Raw genomic sequence first — 20,282 nt, 5'->3', positions numbered from 1 at the left:
GTAAGCTACTTTTGAGAGGATGGCATTTTTTTTTTAATATAAGATAGTCTTTTTTTGAAACTGGTTCTGTTATGTAGCTCTGGCAGTCCTGGAACTCACTATGTAGGCTAGACCAGGCAGGCCTCAAAGAGACGCACCTGCCTCTGCCTCCTTTAATTAAAGGCATATACCACTATGCCCGGCTAGTGGATTTTTTTTCCCATTGTGACTAGGATTGTTTTCTTACTTGGTATGCTTTTTATTTATATATAGAGAGGCTACTGATATTTTTGAAGTTTTTAGAGTCTTTTATGTATAGAATTATGTCATCTGCAAATAAAAGCACTGTGACTTCTTTCCAATTTTGTCCACTTTATCTCCTTCACTTTTCTTACACTCTAGCTAAGTCTTTGAACAGTGTATTAAACAAGAATGAAGAGCTTGGATAGCCTTGTCTTATTTCTGATTCTGGTGGAAATGCTTTGCGTTTTTTTGTTCAGTGTGTGCCTGTTGGGATTGTTGTATATTGTCATTATATGTTTTCTGTGTCCCTATGTACCCTTATACTCTTGACCCATTTTTGTATCTCTGGGATGAAACTTGACTATGATACCTTATCTTTTTGTGTTCTCTTGAATTCAGTTTGCAAATATTTTAATAAGAATTTTTATATTAGTGTTCATCAGAGAGATTGGTCTCTATCATTTTATTTTATTTTAATTTTTTGGTTGAGTTTTTGTCTGGTTTTTGTGTCAGGGTAATGATGGCTTCATAAAAAGGATTTAGAAGTATTCCTTCATTTTTCATTTTGTCGAATAAATTGAGAGTATTGGTGTTAGTTCATTTAAGCTCTGATAGAATTCTGTGTTGTATCCATCTGGTTCTGAGGTTATCTTTGCGTTTTTATTGCTGTAAAGAGACACTATGACCACAGCAATTCTTATAAACAAACACTTAATTGGGGTGGCTGCCTTACAGTTTCAGAGGTTCAGTCCACTATCATCAAAACATCATGATAGAGAGCATGACAGCATCAGGCTGACTGTGGTGCTGGAGCTGAAATGCTACATTATTGAAAGCAACAGGAAATCAATTGACTGTCACACTGAGGGAAGTTTGAGCATATAAGACCTCAAAGCCCACTTCAACAGTGAGACACGTCTTCCAACAAGATCACACCTACTCCAACAAAGCCATACTTCCTAATAATACCACTTCCTTTGAGATTATGGAGGTCAATAACATTCAAACAACCACAGAGGTGTGTTTTATTTGTTTGTGTATTTAGTTGTAAGACTTATTTACTGCTTCTTTCTTATTGGTTGTGCAGGATCTATTGCTTACTTCATTGATTTTTGTTTCGCTTTCTCAGTTTAGTGGAATGTAAGTTTTTGCATTATGGCCTTATGATTCTCTGAATTTCCTCAGTATCTTGAAATGCTTCTCTTTTCATCCTAGATTTTATTAATTTATGTCCTCTTTTTGGGAGGAGTTAATTTGTTCAAAGGTTAATATTTTCAAAGAATCAACTCTTCATTCAGCCTTTGTATTTTTTTTTCACTTCTGTTTTCTGATTTTAGTCTTGACTATTCTCTCTTACCAGCTACTCTTATTTTTTGGTGTTTTTGTTTTTCCAAGGCCTTCATGTGCAACATTAGGTTGTTAATATGAGATCTCTCCAGTTTTGTGATGTAAGATCTCTTTTTAGGACTGTCTTCATTGTGTCCCATAGCTTTTAGTATTCATTTTCAGTGGTGTGTTTAGTTAGCTTTTGTGAGTTTGTGTGCTGTCTTTTCTATTGTTACCCAGCTATATTACTTGGTGATCTGATGGAATGTAGCATGCTATTTCAATTTTTAAGAATTTGTTGGGGCTTGTTTTGTGTCCTAATATGTGGTCTATTTTGGAGAAAATTCTGTGAGCTATTAAAAAAAAGTATATCTAGTGTTTGATTGGAATGTTCTATAAATGTTTACTAGTTCTGTTTGATTTATAATGTCTTTTAACTGTAGAAATTTTGTCTGGATAGCCTTTCTATTGCTGAGAGTGGGGTATTTAAGTCACCCATTGTCACTGTGTTGGGGTCAGTCTGTGATTTTTGATCTTATAGTGGTTTTTTTTTTTATGATATTGGGTACCCCTATGCTTGGTGCATAAATGTTTAGGATTGTGTTAACCTTTTGCTGAAAATTGCCATTAATGAGAATAGTGTCCTTTTCTAGGTCTTCTAACTACTTTTGGTTTGAAATCCATTTTTTCAGATACTCCGTTAGCTTTGCTTGCTTATTTCTTAGTCCGATTTGCTTGGAATACTTTTTCCCATGCTCTGTCCTAAGACCATCACTGATGGTGAGGTGTTTTTCTTAGAGACAGTAAACAATGGATCTTGTTTTCTAATCTAGCCTTTTTTCCTTTTAGTGGGAGATTGAGACCATTAATATTAAGTTATTATTGAAGACTATTTATTCCTACATTCTAGTTATGGTTCACTAGATACAGGGTTACAAATTTTGTTCTCTTAAATATATTTCACCTTTTCCTTAGACAAACATATCCATTGTACAACTGACTTGGCTTACATAAATTCCTTCAGTTTGTTTTTATTATGGAAAGTTTTTCTTTTTCCTTTGATTATGAATGATAATTTCCCCAGGTGTAGTATAGTTTGTATTGTACTCTATGGTGTTTGATTGTTTTTGGTTTTTTGAGACAGAGTTTCTCTGTGTAGTTCTCTAGACCAGGATGGTCTCAACTCACAGAGATCCACCTGTCTCTGCTTCCTGAGTACTGGGATTAAAGGTGTGCGCCACCACCACCCAGCACCATTTACCTCTTGGCTTTACCTTTCTCTATTCAATATACCTCTCTTTACTCCGTGGCTGGCAGTATGAAGGCATAAGTCACAAAACAATCCTACACACCCGTTCAGAATTATGGATAATAAACGGGTTATTTATTTAAGTGGAAAACTTATAGATCACTGTCCTAGACAACAGTCCTCTGAGCAAACAGAAATAGAGTGTAGCAGCTGGAAGTGGGAGCAGGAAGCAAGAGAGCTGGTGCATGGTTACTGCTGCTTTTTATAGTATAGTATAAGAGACCACGCCCAAGTGGGCTGGTATCTTAAAGGCTATTGGCTGAAGGAGCAGAATGTACTCCTGCAGAAGCAGTATAGCTGGGTGACTGGCCCCTGGTGTCCTCTCCTCCCTTTTTACTCTCCTGGAAAAAGGGACTCTCTTTCTGCTCAGGCCCCAATAAAAAACCCTGCTACACTTAGTTCCTCCCTACCATTTCCTGTCAGCTAATTGCTGATTCAGCCTCCTGACCCCAGTTTAATTTTATTTAACCAAACAAATGTAACATGTCTTTACATTGTTAACAAAAACAGCAGAAACAAATGTAATACACCTTTTCACAGTTAATATAATATTTCACAACAAGAATCTGTAGCTGCTGGGTTTTATACATACCTACCAGAAGAAGGCTTTGTTATTCCTCTGAGTCTCATCCTGGGTGGACGGTCTTGCTATTCCTTTGGGTTCCAGGCATTGGGTCCTTGATGTGGCCATGCCTATATTAACAGTACAAATTCCTCATGACTTATCCACTCTTTACATACTCACTCTGAACTTCTTAGCTCTCCACATTTATCTGGGGTCGGGAAGTCCTCTGTTGATAGGTGACTCTGTTCTTCCATCTGAATCATCGAGCGATTGGATTACCAATGCTGTTCTGGTCGGTGGACCGTGCTTCATAGGCAGAATCTCAGATCTGGCCATACCTGTTATAATTCATTACAGTAATTAGAGTATACTCTAGTGAAAAATTCTTTTTGAGCTCCTTGTGCAAATGCTGGCATTGCCCCTTCTTTGATCTTCCTACATGCTGCTTTGAGTTAGTTTTAGCATTAATAAATGCCATGCAGATATGGTGAGGGTTTCTTTTCTAGGCTTGGAATATTTTGTTTGTCTTGTTTCATGATACTGAAATACTAGTCCTGTACCACTTGCTCTGAGTTTTCTGAGAATGTGGTTTGCACAGGGTGTCAGCTGCCAAGCCACCACAGAAGCAGAAACCTTCCTGAAATGTCTTGCTTTTATTCTGTAGATTGCCAGAGCTGTGCTGCCATTGCCTTGGATATTGCCTTTTCCCACCAGCTACCCAAGTGTGTTACTTTTTTTTTTTTTAAAAAAGATTTATTTATTATGCATACAGTGTTTTTCATGCACGTATGCCTGTTCACCAGAAGAGGGCACCAGAATACATTATTGATGACTCTGAGCTTCCATGTGGTTGCTGGGAATTGAACTCAGGATTTCTGGAAGACAGCCAATGCTCTAAACCTCTGACCTATCTTTCTAGCCTCATGTGTTACTTTTCTAATAGCTATTTTTCAGCTTTCCCCAGGTTATTCCTTGGAGACTCTGGCCAACTGTAACTGAGTATTGTTTGCCATATTGGGTATCTCTTTTAGTAATTTTTTTAAAAAAATGATTTTTAAATTCTTATTTTTATTTGTGTATGTTACATATATGCCTCTGTGGGTGTACATATTTGCACACATGGAGGCAAGATGAGGGCATTTTGTGGTGCTCTCTTGTCACTCTTTTTCCTTTTCTTTGAGGCATAAGCTCCCTGAACCTGATTATTTCTAGTTCTGTTATATTAAAAGGAGGTTTTTGTGGTGTATATGAGTGTATGTGTGTATGTGTATGATTCATGTATCCTAGACTGGTCTGAAGCTTGCTGTGTAGCCTTAAACTTTGACCTGATCTTCCTACCTTCAACTTCTGAGTGTAGGGATTATAGTTGTGCCCCCACCAAGACTGGTTTATGTTGTATAGGTGATAGTACTCAGGGCTTCATGCATGCTAGTTAAGTATCAATTGATCTATATCCCCAGTTTCAGTAAAGGCAAATTTTAGATAGGTGGTAAGCATTGTACTAAAACGTTGTATCCCTTGTTAGGCAGATGCAGGAGATGATTAGAGGAATGTGAGAGAAACATTCTGGGCCTGGCATTTGGTTTATTTTTGAATGGTTGGACAAAGGCTTTGGACATGCTGTGGCTAAGAACTTTGGGTAGAGGGGTATTGGAAGATTATTCAGGTGGCTGCTTGGAGAGTAATCAATCAGAAAGGGTGGAGGTTTGATGTAGGAGCCTGGTAAAGAGACTTCTCTAAGTAAGTGATGATGCACATTCTAAAGTAGAGAAGAGTAGTGTAGCTGTTTAGGTTAAAGAGTCTGGAGATTTTAAAGTGGAAAAAATAAGAGAGTTGACAGGACTTGGAGACCAGTTGGATGTCACAGCGGGGGCGGGGGTCTGTGTGGCTTATAGAGTAACTTCAGGTTTCTGCTCTTTTATCTGACATCTTTGAGTATAAGGAATATTTCAGACTTAATACTCTTTATAGGTTTTAATTGTATTGTACTGAGGGCTATGTATGGTAATTGGAAGTAGTGAGGAGGTAGCTAAGCCAGGGCTTCATAACCATCTCTGGTATAGAGGTATATGATGCTTACTGATAATAAATTGCGAGTTTATTTTATAATAATTATTTGGTATGAATACAATTGTATTAAAGACAGAACCAAATCTGAATACCAAAGAAATGCATGTATTTTTCACTTTTACATAAGGAATTAAATGTTGACTTAATACTACTGTCATGTAGAGAGCTCTTAAGTGTTTTTCAGAGTTGATTAATATTCTTGCTTTATGATGGTCAATGCCTAGAGTGCCTCTTTGCATAAATACATGTTATAAAGTGTTAGAGCAGTTTTGGGCTATTTTAGAAATTGATGTGAATTATGTCCTGATCCCATGCCAGAATTGATCTGATGATTTTTGTTTTTGTTTTAAAGAAACTCAGCAGTTCAAACAGCAGTTTTTAAAATATTTTAGCACAATACATTTCAAAGATATTTACTAACTTGTTATTTATGTGCTGAGAAGAGACAACAGGAAGCTAAGAAAATACTATTGTTTTATAAAATCATAAAACTGTATAGTAAAACATTGTTTTTTATACCCTACAGTAGTCTCACATCTGAGCTTTGAGGTTTTTCAGGCAACATTCATTGGCATGGCATAGTGTGAACACATGTCCAGTGAAGAGTGCATGTTGTATGCTCAGAACCAAGGTTGCAGTGAAGCTGCACAGTAACACTGCCAGAAACTCCTCTTATCTGTCACATTTAAGTTTTTTTTTTTTCTTTTTTTCTTTTTTTGGTTTTTCGAGACAGGGTTTCTCTGCAGCTTTTTTAGAGCCTGTCCTGGAACTAGCTCTTGTAGACCAGGCTGGCCTCGAACTCACAGAGATTCGCCTGCCTCTGCCTCCCGAGTGCTGGGATTAAAGGCGTGCGCCACCACTGCCCGGCTCTGTCACATTTAAGTTTGAATTAACTTCTGGTTATTGAATCTTCAGAAACTGCAATTCACATTTTAAAAAAACTGTAGTCTAAGCTATTATGTGTCTTAGTCACTGTTCTATTGTTAAGTGACACTGTGACCAAGACAATTCTTATAAAAAGCATTTAACTGTGTGCTTGCTTACAGTTCAGAGGTTATCCACTGTCATGGTGGGGAGCATGGGACATGTAAGCAATAGCTTAGAATTCTACATTCTGATCCATAGGCGGTGGGGGGGGGGGCGGGGACTGACTGACTGACTGTCATAGGCTTTTGAAACCTCAAAGCACACTCCTAGCAACACATTTCCTCCAACAAGGCCACACCTCCTAATACTTCTAATCTTTTTAAATAGTGCCACTCCCTGGTGACTAACTATTCAGATAATGAGCCTATGGGATTCATTCGTATTGAGACACTCAGACCACCACAATTTGCAGGTATAAATTATATTCAGTGTGAGAATAAATATGCTATGGAAGAGCTTTAAAAGACAGAAGCTGCCAGCATATATAGTCAGGAAAACAGTAGGGAAACTGAAATGGTAGGGAGTATTTTTAAGAATATACTTAAAAAAAGCCGGGCGGTGGTGGCGCACGCCTTTAATCCCAGCACTCGGGAGGCAGAGGCAGGCGGATCTCTGTGAGTTCGAGGCCAGCCTGGTCTACAAGAGCTAGTTCCAGGACAGGCTCTAAAAAAGCTACAGAGAAACCCTGTCTCGAAAAACCAAAAAAAAAAAAAAAAAAAAAAAGAGTATACTTAATATTGTCATCATAGACATTGTTTTTGTTCTAGTTTTATAAAGCATGTTTATTTTCTAATTAATATCAGTGAGTATATGGGTTTATGGGCATAGGAGATTGACTTGCAGGAAAGATAAAATAGCAAGATACCAGCACTTGATCTTTTGATTCATCTGTCTGTTATTTATTTGTTTGTTTATTTATTTATTAAGTATTTTTGTGTGTTTAAGACCATAGGTACAGGAAAGGAGATGATAAACAGCATATTGACAAGCTTACAGGTTGTGCCATTTGGGGTCAACACCCTGTAAAATAAAGTTCCAGAGCATGGTTCATCACAAAGGGGTTAATTTTAGATAGCAATGAGGTAGAATGTAGGTGGAAGGTAATATAGTTTGTGTGGGAGAAGATATGCCTGATAAATTTTGGAACTGGGTTGGTGAGCTTTAAAAATGTTATGAAAGTTTGTAGAAGAAAAGGAAAGTGAAGGATATGGGACATGCAAAAAAATCATTGAACAGCAAGGAAGATTGGTTTGGTTATGCTGTTTACAGAGAGAATATATCAATTGAACAGGGTAGATTAGGAGAGAAGGTGGTGGAATGAAAGAGAAAAGTGATTTTGAGGAAAAAAGAGGAGTGTGGTAGACTATGTAAGTCCCTCTAAGATATCCATTTTATACTCTGGAATGTGTATATAAAGTATGTTGTGGCAAAATACGATTAAAAAGTACTACTTAGGTAGTTCCTGTTTGATGGCAAGGAGGTTTATAGAAAGGTGACTGTGGGATTGAGTCAGAAATGCCAAATGCTAATACATACAGGGAGGAAGTGATGGAAGCAGAAGCCTGAATGATGGATGCCTTGAGTTAAGTGAAACTGGAAAAGGTAAAAGAAGATACTATCTCAAGAGATTTGAGCGGATATAGGTAGTTTAAGTTTTCAAGCTCACTGGATTTCTGTCTCTAGAACTATGACGTAATTGTGTTGCTTTAAGTCACCGTGTTTGGTGTAGTTTGTTAACAGCTACAGTAGGAAATTTTCAGAGGGTATGGATATAAGGCAATGTAGAGTAGTAAGTAAAATAAGGTGGTTGCTGAGATAGCATGTGTTTACCAGGAAATGAAATTTTAGCATGGTTAAACAAATAGAGAATAGTAAAATTAAAAACAGAATGTTAAGAGGATAAAATATTAAGAGAATGATGTATGTATTTCCTAAATCTTAATTTTAGACGGTGCTGGATCTGATATATTCAGTAGTCTAATAGATTAGATAAGGTAGATTTTAAATGAGGTACATTTAAGAAACTCCCATCATTCTGTTGTAAATAATTAGTAGAGTGCATACAACAGGGCATAATAAAGTACATAGGAACATCATTTGTTGTTCTTTGAATATTTTTTTGAGACAGTATCTCATTATATAGCACAGCCTAATCTAGAACTCACTATGTAGACCAGTCTGACCTCAGACACGCAAAGATTTTTGCCTGCTTCTGCCTCTCAAGAGCTGGGATTAAAGGTGTGTCTCCTGGCCAGCCATTTAAAGTTTTAACTAAGAAATGCTTGAAAGAGACCTTTTAAAAATATGAATAATTTAAGACAAAAAATGCAGTTTTTTTTAGTGAATTTTGCTAATCTGATTAGCATAATAATCTCCACTTTTATTTTCCTGCAAATGCCATGATTTCTTTTTTTTTTTTTTTTTTTTTTTGGTTTTTCAAGACAGGGTCTCTCTGTAGCTTTGGTGCCTATCCTGGAACTAGCTCTTGTAGACCAGGCTGGCCTCGAACTCACAGAGATCCACCTGCCTCTGCCTCCCGAGTGCTGGGATTAAAGGCGTGCGCCACTACCGCCCAGCATGATTTCATTTTTGTTTATTGTTGGAAGAGGGCCACTTGTTGGTTCCCATCCCATTGGCTAAAATAATCACACAGAAACTGTATTAACTAAAACATTGCTTGACCCGTTAACTCTAACTTCTTACTGGCTAACTCTTAACGTCTTAATTTAGCCCATTTCTAGTAATCTGTGCACCACCACGAGTTCATGGCCTACCAACCCAGTTTCAGCACTGTGTCCAGCGATGGTTCCATGGCTTCTTTCTGACTCCACCCTTCTTTCTCCCAGCATTCAGCTTAATTTTCCCCGCCTAGCTAAGTTCTGCCCTGCTATCGGTCAAAGCAGTTTCTTTATTCATTAATGGTAATCACAGCATACAGAAGGAAATCCCACATTAGTTTATGGCTCAATAAAGTTCCATTGTGTATACGTACCATGATGTTTTTAACCCATTCATATGTTGATATCATCTTAAGTTGATTCTATTTCCTAACTATTGTGACTAGTGCAGCAATAAATATGGATGTGAAAAAGACACATTTTGAAAAAAATACTTAGCATGGTAATTTTCAGTTTGATAATCATTTTCATACCTCTTGAAAATTTTAAACAAGCTTTTAAAGTAAATGTTACTGTGAGAATTCCATGAGAATGTAAGATAAATAAGGCAAAAAAAAAGTAGGCTAAGAAGTTTTGAGGGTAATGGCTATTGTATTGGATATGATTACATGATCTTCTGTGTTTTCTTTCACCCCAGGAAGTTGCATTGGCAGATGTTGCTCAATAGTGGATTGGATAATCATTCAGCGAAAATAATTTAGTTAGCTAAAAATTATTTTGGTTGTAAGACTTGGCATACCTCTAGACTAGTGAAAGTTTTAGAAAAAATGAAATCTAATTTAGATGACTTAGGAGACTTGAAAAAGAGATCACAAAGGTGATGCAGATTAAGGGAGTTCACAAATAATGCTAAGTCAGCACTAACAGCAAACCCTGAAATGACAAGAATACAGTGCTGTGGAGCCGTGAGGAAAAGGGTATGTCACAGTAGCTATGATGGCAAAGGAGACAAAGCTGCCTGAATTTGTGAGAGTTCACCAAGTACATTTCTCAGAACTGGATTCTTGCCATCTCTGATATAGTTGGAATGACCAAGACACCATGCTCTCTCCCTTTAAGGTAGTGATTCTTAACCTGTGGGTCTCAGCCCCTTTGCCAAACTTCTGCTCCAAAAATACTTATATTACAATTCATAACAGTAGCAAAATTACAGTTATGAAGTAGCAACAAAAATATTTTTATGGTTGGAGGTCATCACAACATGAGAACTGCATTAAAGGGTTGCAGCATTAGGAAGAGAGCCACATTGAGAACCACTGCTTTAAGGGACACTTAACTAGTCTAGTTAATTAATAGTGAGTTCTAGCCTGTTTGAGTTGCAATTCTGGTTTTACTTAAATTGTATAAATCTAAGTAAATTTGGAAATGTTCTTTAAAGCATAAGATAATCTTAGTTTTTAAAAAAGATTTCTTAAAATTTTTGTTTGTAAATATTGTGTGTGTGTGTGGGGGGAATATGTGCAAATGAGTGCAGTGCCCATTAAGATCAGAAGGGGGCTTTGGATCTCCTGGAACCAGGTGCCTGACCGTGGTGCTGAACCTTTGAGAACACTACCTGCTCTTAATTTTCATCACCCTGTGCCATCTTTTTAGCTCCTAAAGAGATCTTTAGTTTACTTAAAACCAGCAATGAGCCAGGCAGTGTTAGCAAATGTCTTTAATCCCAGCACTCGGGAGGCAGAGAGACAGGTGGATCTTTGTGATTTGAAGCCAGCCTGGTCTACAGATGAGTGCCAGGACAGCCAAGGCTACACAGAGAAACCAAGTCTCAAAAAAAAACCACGAAGCAGAAAAACAAACAAGCAGTGAATAGTTAATGTGTTCACTGTAAATTCAACAGATAGAACTATCATAAAAACCCATTTTAATTGTTTACTTAGTTGTGTTTGTGTGCACGTGTGTGCGTGTGTGCATGCGTGCGTGCTTACGTGCATGTTTACATTGAGGTCAAGATATAGTGCAGAAATTGGTTCTCTCCTACCTTATGGGTCCTTGGGACTAGAACTCTTGGTATTTAGATTTGGTGATAAATGGTTTAACACTAAGTTGTCTTGTCCAAGAAAAAAAATTAAGAAATTTTATTCATAAGAAAGAATTTTAGTAAGATTGTTATAGTGTAACTTGTTATAGGTTTAAAGATGCGTTTCTTTCTCACCCTCACAGCTATACCTGAAACATTAGTAAAATGGTAAGGTTTTTGGCAATGTTGGTAAAACTGTTAGTTAAAATCATCAACACTTGAGTTTTGTTTTTTTTTTTTTAAATATTTATTTTATTATGTATCCAACATTCTGTCTGTGTGTGTGCCTGCAGGCCAGAAGAGGGCACCAGATCTCATTACAGATGGTTGTGAGCCACCATGTGGTTGCTGGGAATTGAACTCAGGACCTTTGGAAGAGCAGGCAATGCTCTTAACCGCTGAACCATATCTCCAGCCCTTGAGTTTTGTTTTTTATATTAAATTTTAGGTTATCAGACTGCTAGCTGTAAATAGTGAATGTATCATTAGAATTTGCTAGCAACTTAGCAGAGTCTGAGAATGTATTACATACAATTTTTGTGTCATAGGTAACCCAAGTCATGGTCCTAGGAAATACATTATAGAAAAATTGCTTTACAAAAGTCTCTGCTATTACCTGTGATGAGATGCCATCTCTTTGCTTTCTTTCTCTTGCTGTTCATTGGTAACTATCTGATCAGGGGATACACATATGACTTACATATGTTTTGTTTGGAGCTCAGCCATCTGAAGGGAGAAGAAACAAATCAAAATGTAGCCAAGTTTCCTAATATAGCACTTGCTTTCTATATAAAATTATGCATATTATTTTACAATTTTTCTTTGATTTAAGTGTTTTCACTTATTTTAGTGAATAATTGTAAGTTTATCTTTATTTCGATAATTGGTATGTACAGCTGCTTAATGAATTAGAATATTTTAAAAGCTTGTGTTTTTACTATTCAGAAATAATTGCATATATTTTTATGTAAGGCATGGGGCTTGTATGCAATGATAGCTCAATGCTGAAACAAACTAGGTCTTATATCTACATTTGTTTTGTAGAATTTTGGAGGGAAACTTAGAAGAGGAGTAACAGGGAATTCTGAAGTATCAAAAATAGTGGTAAAGAGACACAATTTATTTGTACCAGAAACTGACTGAGGGAGGAGGGTAGAAGACTTACCTGCTGCTGTCTTTGTTTGATCCTTACTGCCTATTCCTCCTCTCTGACTTAGCAGTGATGGCCTGTTGCTGCCCTAATTGTTATTATTCTTATGAAGTTTTTTATTGTTTTGTTTTAAATTCAGCCTTATCCTTGAGCATTCAGAGAAAAAGATGAATATTTTAAAGAAAATTGCCATCTGGTATTTTACTTTGAAATAACAACAAAACCTTTCAGAGATGCTGTATTATTATTTTGAAATTAAGTAAATTTGTTTCACTTCAGAGATTCAAATTAGCACTATAAAATTTAATTTGGTTACTGACTAAATATTAATTATTTTTCACCAGACGGTCTGCCAAATCTCGAAGCAGAAGCCCATATTCATCTAGGCACTCAAGGTCTCGTAGCAGGCACAGGTTGTCGAGATCCAGGAGTCGCCACTCAAGCATTTCTCCTAGTACACTAACTCTCAAGAGTAGCCTGGCAGCTGAACTCAACAAGAATAAAAAGGCACGAGCTGCAGAGGCAGCAAGAGCTGCAGAGGCAGCAAAGGCTGCAGAAGCAGCTAAGGCTGCTGAGGCAGCTGCCAAAGCTGCGAAAGCCTCAAATGCATCTACCCCTACTAAGGGGAGCACAGAAACTGGTGCCAGTGCCTCACAGACAAACCACGTGAAGGATGTGAAGAAACTGAAAACTGAACATGCACCTTCTCCCTCAAGTGCTGGGACTGCCAAAAGTGACAAAGTAAAGACAAAGCCACCCCTTCAAGTAACAAAGGTAGACAATAACTTGATTGTAGATAAAGCCTCCAAGAAAACAGTTGTTGGGAAGGAAAGTAAAGCTGCTGCTACAAAGGAAGAACCAGTATCTACTAATAAAGAGAAAACTAAGCCACTCACGCCAAGTGTAGGCGCTAAGGAGAAGGAGCAACATGTGGCTTTAGTGACCTCTACATTACCCCCATTACCTTTGCCTCCCATGCTGCCTGAAGATAAAGATACTGATAGGTAAGTGCAAACATTTGAAATTTGTCAGTAACTATTTAAAGAAAAAAAATGAAACTTTAAACTGAGAAGTATGATTTAACTCTGGATTATCCTTCCCCAAACTTAGTATAAAAGCCTTTTTATTTTGTTAGTTTTGGGGGAATGGGTGAGTAGAGAGGATGAGCTGGCTTTGCTCTATGTATGTATGTATGTATGTATGTATGTATGTATGTATGTATGTATGTATGTCAGCCAGCCCTTGGCTGACCTGGAATTTACTGTATAGAACCAGCTAGCCTCTTAGCTCAGGAGCACTCTTCTGCCTGGCTCCGGAGTGCTTAGGTTAAGGGTGTGCACTACCGCATTCAGCTCCAGCTTTCTCAATCTACACTGTTTCTCTCTCTCTCTCTCTCTCTTTTTTTTTTTTTTTTTTTTGCTCCTTGAATGGATGTATATGTTTTTTGGATATGAAATTTTCTACTATTACTGCTACTATAGACATGACTGAGGTAGTCATTTCTTCATTTCTTTCAGTGACTGACTTAAATACAAAGTGTATAAAAAGGAGACATTCTTTTCAGTGAAGTTTTAAGTTATTAAAATGTGAAAAAGAAAAATGGTTAGAAGTAATCACTTGGATCAGGCAGGAAATATTTTTATAGCCTTATTTGTTTTGTTAGAAGTACAATACACTTTGTTAGTGGACTACATGTGGAAGATCATAGCTGTTGATGATAGTCTTATGTTTTCACTTTTTCTGTGCTCTATTCCATGTTATATCTAACAATGAGAATATTTATCATGAAAAATCACAGATTAATTATTTGAATTAGATAACCTGATAGAATGCTGTAAGCTAAAGTTCTGTGCGTCTCAGTCATTATTAACTTTAGTATAAATCAGGACCTGGGGAAATGTAAGCTACCTTAGGTTAATGATGTTTTCATTTTACAAAAGTAAAATGCCTAGTTATTATTCTACAGAGTTGCAAAGTATAATAGACCTCAGGCTTTGTTTGAAAAGGACTGGTGTTTAGATTTTGGTAAGCAAAGAACTGTTGGCTTTCTCTTCCTCTTTTATAAGGGAGGAACCACTCCTTATCTCTCCGGCCCCTTTCACCAATTTTAATGAGCATGGTAGTTTTATGTTTAAAAGTTTCTTTTTAGAAACTTGGTGTGGGTTTTTGTTGTTTGTTTTTGTGTTAAACAGGTTGAAATTGTCTTGTTGATGTAGAGAGATTGTCTTTTCTGATAATGTTTCTGGAAACCTGAATATGGAAGATGTCTTTATTTACATTATTTAAAGATAATTTTAAAGAACAGTAATGGTCTACATAATCTCAGTAGCCATGTTTTAAGGAGTACTTTCCACCTTTGCATTCTTTAAGTATGCCTCTACCCACTCCTAGTTAACTGTCACATTTACATTCTTAAATAAATCTACAAAGATTGTTTGCTTTTTGTGACTGTGATTTTGTAAATCTGTACTCTTGTTATTTTTATGTATTTGGACATTTTATAAAGCTAAACAATAAAATTAGTATTTTAACTTTCTAGAGCAGTGGGTCTCAACCTTCCCAGTGCTGCGACCCTTTAATACAGTTCCTCTTGTTTTAGTGACCCCAACCATAAAAATATTCTTGTTGCTACTTCATAACTGTAATTTCGCTACTATTATGAAACATAATGTAAATATCTTTGTTGGCCCCTATGAAAGGGTCATTTGACCTCCAAAGGGGTTGGGGCTCACAGGTTGAGAATGACCAGAGTCAACAAATGCTAGTATTTAATATCTACTTTTATGCTTTTAATTTCCCTGTATAAGGAAAGTGTATGTGTATACACATCATTTTGAAAATAAGTGGTTGCCGTAGTTTTCAGTTTACTCACATGTGCTGTTAATGTAACCTCAGATTATTACAAGTGTTATTTACCCCCACTTGAAAAGTCTGTCTTACCTCTGAATTTGTCTGATTACTTCTTGATGATGGCTAACTTGCTTTTCTCTAACCTTTCCATTTCCTATAAACTTAGAAATCATTTGGATCTTGGATAAGTTCAGAACAAATAACTGGTTTTGGTTAGAATATTTAGATGATCTTATGTACTTCTTACTGTATGAGGAACAAAATGTTAAACTGTGATGTGATAACTTGGTTAATTGACCAACCAACCTTAAAACCTCTGTGTAGAAGGTACAAATGTCTACTTTAGTATATATTTCTGTAGGATATATATTAGTCAATTTGAAGATCTGTTTTCCCTGAAACTGGTCATCTACTGTTTAGTACTCACTAATAAGATTGCTAATCATTACTATAATAGGAACTACAAATGATGATTTTTTTAAAATGTGATCATTCCTCTTAATAGCTGTTAATAAAGCTAACATAAAAAAGGCAGTACTTCCTCCTCCACCTAGTCCTCTTAATCAAATGGAACTTTTTTTCTACATTATAATCAGTTACAGTCATCAATCTGGGTTTGTCTGATAGGTGCTCTTTTAAGCAAAATCCTTTCACCTTTTTCACTGGACTGGTGCCTCCTTGAGTCTTAGCCAAACAGAGTATGCCAGACTCTGAATCCTTCTCCCAGAACTGCAGTTAACTAACTTCCTTCTGCCCTCTCCTGTGACCCCGACACTCCTCGTTTACTCAAGAGAGCTTGTCCTTTTCTTCTTTCTATGTAGATTCATGTATGTTCACGGAGGGACAGTGCTGCTTCAGAGCAGGTGACGTTTGTGGTTCCTCTATACACATCTCAATAAGCTAGAGATTATTTAAAGTAACTAAACCAGTGTCTCCTATATTGCTTATATTTAATTAGAGAACAAATACATGTTTCTACACAACTATTTACCAATATTATATCTGTTTATTCTGAGCCCATATTGTTGATAAATAGAAATTTGCAAGTGAACACTGTGAAAATACATGTTATCTTCAAGGCCAGGACCAGTATTTTTGAGATGAAAAGAGTTTTTGTCTTTGTTGGGGTAGCTTAGCATAGTTTTCTTTCCTTTCCTTTCCAGCCTTTTCTCAGTGCAGCATCATAATTCTTTGTCTGTCATGCCTACCTACTTTGTTCTGGAAAATTAGAGAAGACATTCATAAGACATGGAAATGACAGTGCTTGTTATTTACAATAATTTTTTTTATAAAATAAGGAAAAACAAAAACTCTTGTCTGAATATTTATGTAAATTCTCTGATTTAAAAATATTGACAGTTTTTTTTTTTTTACAGTACACTGGATAAACTGAATAATACCTTCTCTAGTTTCAATAGGCTTCTTGAATCTTTTAAAATAGGTTGACCATTTTATCTGATATTTTTTTGCTCATTTTTCAGAAAGTTTTCTTACTATTATTTGCTTTTATTCAAAGACAATTTGCTTGTAACACTTGGATGTAATGAGTTTGGACACACACAGCTTTGCAGAGCCAGATCTCCATGCCAAAAACAGCTCTTAATTCCATTTGTTAACACTTAACTTTATTTTCTTTAGCAGTCAAAAATTTCTTCACCTTGTTGGTGTTACATATTTTTTGTTAAGGGATTTTATTTATTTATTTTTGTTACTGTAAAATATGGCAAACATTTTATTAAAAGCAGAAAAATATTTTTGTTATAATATTCTGAAAATATACCTGGTGATTTATATAATAATATAGTTGAATGGAGTTCCTTAAGTTAAAAAAAAAGTGAAGACTTTCAGACCCCTTTCATCAAAATGTACTTAAGTATGTCAGAAAAAAAGAGTTTTACTAAAGTTTTAATACAAGTTAGAGACTAAATTTCTAAATAGGTTACTTTAAATAGGCATAGTTACAAACAGAATAGGTTTCAGATAGAATTTAGCTAACGTTTAGCACCTCATCAGGCTATGAATCCATTTGTCTAGTATTTTATTTTACTGCTTACCAATTTTTTAAAAATCTGACTTTCTATATGAAAGAAACAGTAGCAAAATATTTGTTACTTCTTATTAAATTTCCAGGTCTTTACACAAAACTATAAAAGCCTGTAATATTTGTGAGTAGCAGGATGGTAACATTGAGAAATGGGCTGTGTAATTCCTTACAAATCGCTTTCTTTTCAAATATGTTTACCTGCTAAAGAACCTTCTAGAGAGTAACAGTTATGAAGAACAAAGATTATTTTACCCTTTGTTTGGCAAATAGTTTTCAGTATGTGGTACTAAAGGACCTATGTATTGGATAATAATAATAATAATAATAATAATAACAACAACAACAACAACAACAACAACAATATTCAACAGGAGTAGAAGTGGTGTCAACTAAAGTTAAATTATTTTCAGTGATGTTTATTAATTTTGAGCCTCAGCAGAATATGAGCTTTTCCATTATTAGATTGAAAACTTGTGTGAAAGTATATAAGGTCCAAATTTTATTATTAAAAGGTTCCCTTTTTAACATGTCTTGATTAGGTAACAGATTTTTAGTATTTGGGAAATTTTAAATTATCAGTTACAATTCAGATACAATTAGAAAACTGCAGCTCTTTGGGTATGTTTTAAAGTATAGGACTAACCAAGGTTATAATAATTCTATTATGAAAGGCCAGAGTTCATGATGGCAGAGCAAAGGCATGATAGCAGGAACAGCTTGCAGATCTTCTCTTGCCTCTGTCTCCCAAGTGTTGGGATTAAAGGCATGCTCCACAGTGCTGGGCTGAGAGCTCACATCTGATCAACAAATTAGAGGTGGAGAGAGCACAGGTAATGAATGGCTCTTTAAAACCTTAAAGCCTGCTCTTCAACAATGCATATCTTCTAATTCTTTTCAAACAGTTTTACCAATAGGGATCAAAATGCCTGTGGGTGTTCATTATCAGTCATACCACTACAGGTCTTTAAAAATTAAAAAATCATGGGCGGGAGAGATGGCTCAGTGGTTAAGAGTACTGGCCTTATGGAGATCTTAAGTTCAGTTCCCAGGAACCATATGGTGGCTCATAACAATCTGTAGTGAGATCTGGTGCCCTCTTCTGGCATGCAGGTATACATGTAGATACAGTGTTTATGCATAAAATAAATAAATCTTTTTAAAAAAAGAAAATCACGTTCAGAAAAATTAACACTGAAAAATAATATTGAATTAATTGCTTTGGATTATGTAAATGGAAAAGAATAGTGGTGTGTCATTTGCAGATTGTGATTTTATTTGCTTAAAAGAAAGCATTTCTTCCTACTAGAATCAAATAGTACAAAATTCATGAGGTTTCTTGCAAGCATAACTAGTTGATTTTTTTTCTGTTTCAGTTCACAGTTTTGAAATTAGATCTTTTTTTTTTTTTTTTTTTTTTGGTTTTTCGAGACAGGGTTTCCCTGTAGTTCTAGAGCCTGTCTTGGAACTAGCTCTTGTAGACCAGGCTGGCCTGCCTCTGCCTCCCGAGTGCTGGGATTAAAGTCGTGCGCCACTACCGCCCAGCTAGATCTATTTTTTTTGAAGTTTAAAATTTGTTGTTTTATTTGTATATGTGAATTGTGTATGCTATTTGAATACCATAGTGCTTATATCAGGTCACAGGACAACCTTGGGTGTTGGTCATCCTTATACCATGTTTCAGGCAAGTTCCCTTTGTTTGGCCAATATCAGGCTAGCTGACCCATGAGCTTTCAAGGATTCTTCTGTCTTTTTTTTCCCCTCTCATTTAAAAACACTGGAATTGTAGACTTGTTCTCTGTGTCCAGCTTTATGTGAATTCTTGGATTTGAACTGAGGTTTTTGTGCTTGCATGCCTAGCTCTACTACTCATGGAGCCATCTTCCTAGCTCCCTATGCTTTATTTTATTAAAATAGTCTTAGATTTGCAGAGATAAAAAGATTCTGGAATCCCTGTTTACCTTGCATTTGTTATAATTAATGAGTATCAATATATTACCATTAATTGAGGTGTACATTTTATAGATTTTTCCGTGTCTTTTACTTAATTCTGTGTCATTTCTATTCCTACAAACTTTTCTAAGTTTTGACTTAGTGTAGACAGGAGTTTCTATCCCGCCCAGTCTTTTTTTTTTTTTTTTTTTAAAGATTTATTTATTTATTATGTATACAGTGTTCTGTCTGTCTGTATGCTTGCTGGTCAGAAGAGGCCACCAGATCTCATTACAGATGACTGTGAGCCACCATGTAGTTGCCGGGAATTGAACTCAGGACCTCTGGAAGAGTAGTCAGTGCTCTTAACCTCTAAGCCATCTCTCCAGCCCCCCCCCCCCCGCCCAGTCTTGCAGCCATTTAGCCCTAAAGAAACACACAGAGGCTTATATTCATTATAATATAATTATATAATTATAACTGGATTATTAGTTCAGGCTTATTATTAACTAGCTCTCAGAACTTAAATTAATGTCTATGGTTTAGCCATGTGGTTTGGTACCTTTTCTCAGTAAGGCATTCTCATCTGTATTCTCATCTCTGTGTCTGGCTGGTAACTGATTCTGCCTTTTCCTCTTCCCAGAATTCTCTTAGTCTTGTTGCCCTACCTATATTTCCTGCCTGGCTACTGGCCAATCAGTATTTTATTAAATTAATACGAGTGACAGATCTCTTGTGAGTGACAAGAGCATTAACTCACAGCAAACTTAGTGGTTGAAGAATAGTGTTCTTTTTAGCTGGATGTGAAGTGTGACTTAGGAAATACAACCTATGCATGTTGTTTAAGTCTTAAAACATGACCGTATTTTTATTATATAATCAAATATTTGTGGTTTATGTTGCCCCTCTTTTCTTTTCTTTAGCTTAAGAGGCAATATTTCTGTAAAGGCAGTTAAAAAAGAAGTAGAAAAGAAACTCCGATGTCTGCTTGCTGATTTACCGTTGCCCCCCGAGTTACCAGGAGGAGATGATCTTTCTAAGAGTCCGGAGGAGAAGAAAACAGCAGCACAGTTACACAGTAAAAGAAGGCCTAAGTATGTGCTTGCTTTCTACCTGCACTTAACTTGACTGGAAACATTATATCCTGGATCATTATAAACTTAGAAAACATTGAGATTTAAAATGAAAAGTG

The 20,282-nt window shown here is 36.2% G+C and overlaps 1 protein-coding gene across 4 annotated transcripts in view; it reads left to right on the top strand.

Moving 5' to 3' along the window:
* Positions 1–20,282, top strand: part of Cdk13 (cyclin dependent kinase 13) — a 101,342-nt gene that overhangs the window by 24,829 nt on the left and 56,231 nt on the right. For all 4 annotated transcript variants that reach the window (XM_038335064.2, XM_038335066.2, XM_038335065.2 and 1 more), the window contains exons 2-3: positions 12,612–13,271; positions 20,014–20,184. In XM_038335064.2, the coding sequence (XP_038190992.1) occupies positions 12,612–13,271; positions 20,014–20,184 (831 nt within the window). The remainder of the gene's footprint in view (positions 1–12,611; positions 13,272–20,013; positions 20,185–20,282) is intronic.

This window comes from Arvicola amphibius, chromosome 6 (assembly GCF_903992535.2).
Source record: "Arvicola amphibius chromosome 6, mArvAmp1.2, whole genome shotgun sequence".
Classification (NCBI taxonomy): Eukaryota; Metazoa; Chordata; class Mammalia; order Rodentia; family Cricetidae; genus Arvicola; species Arvicola amphibius.
This window is presented reverse-complemented; position numbering and strand designations above follow the sequence as displayed.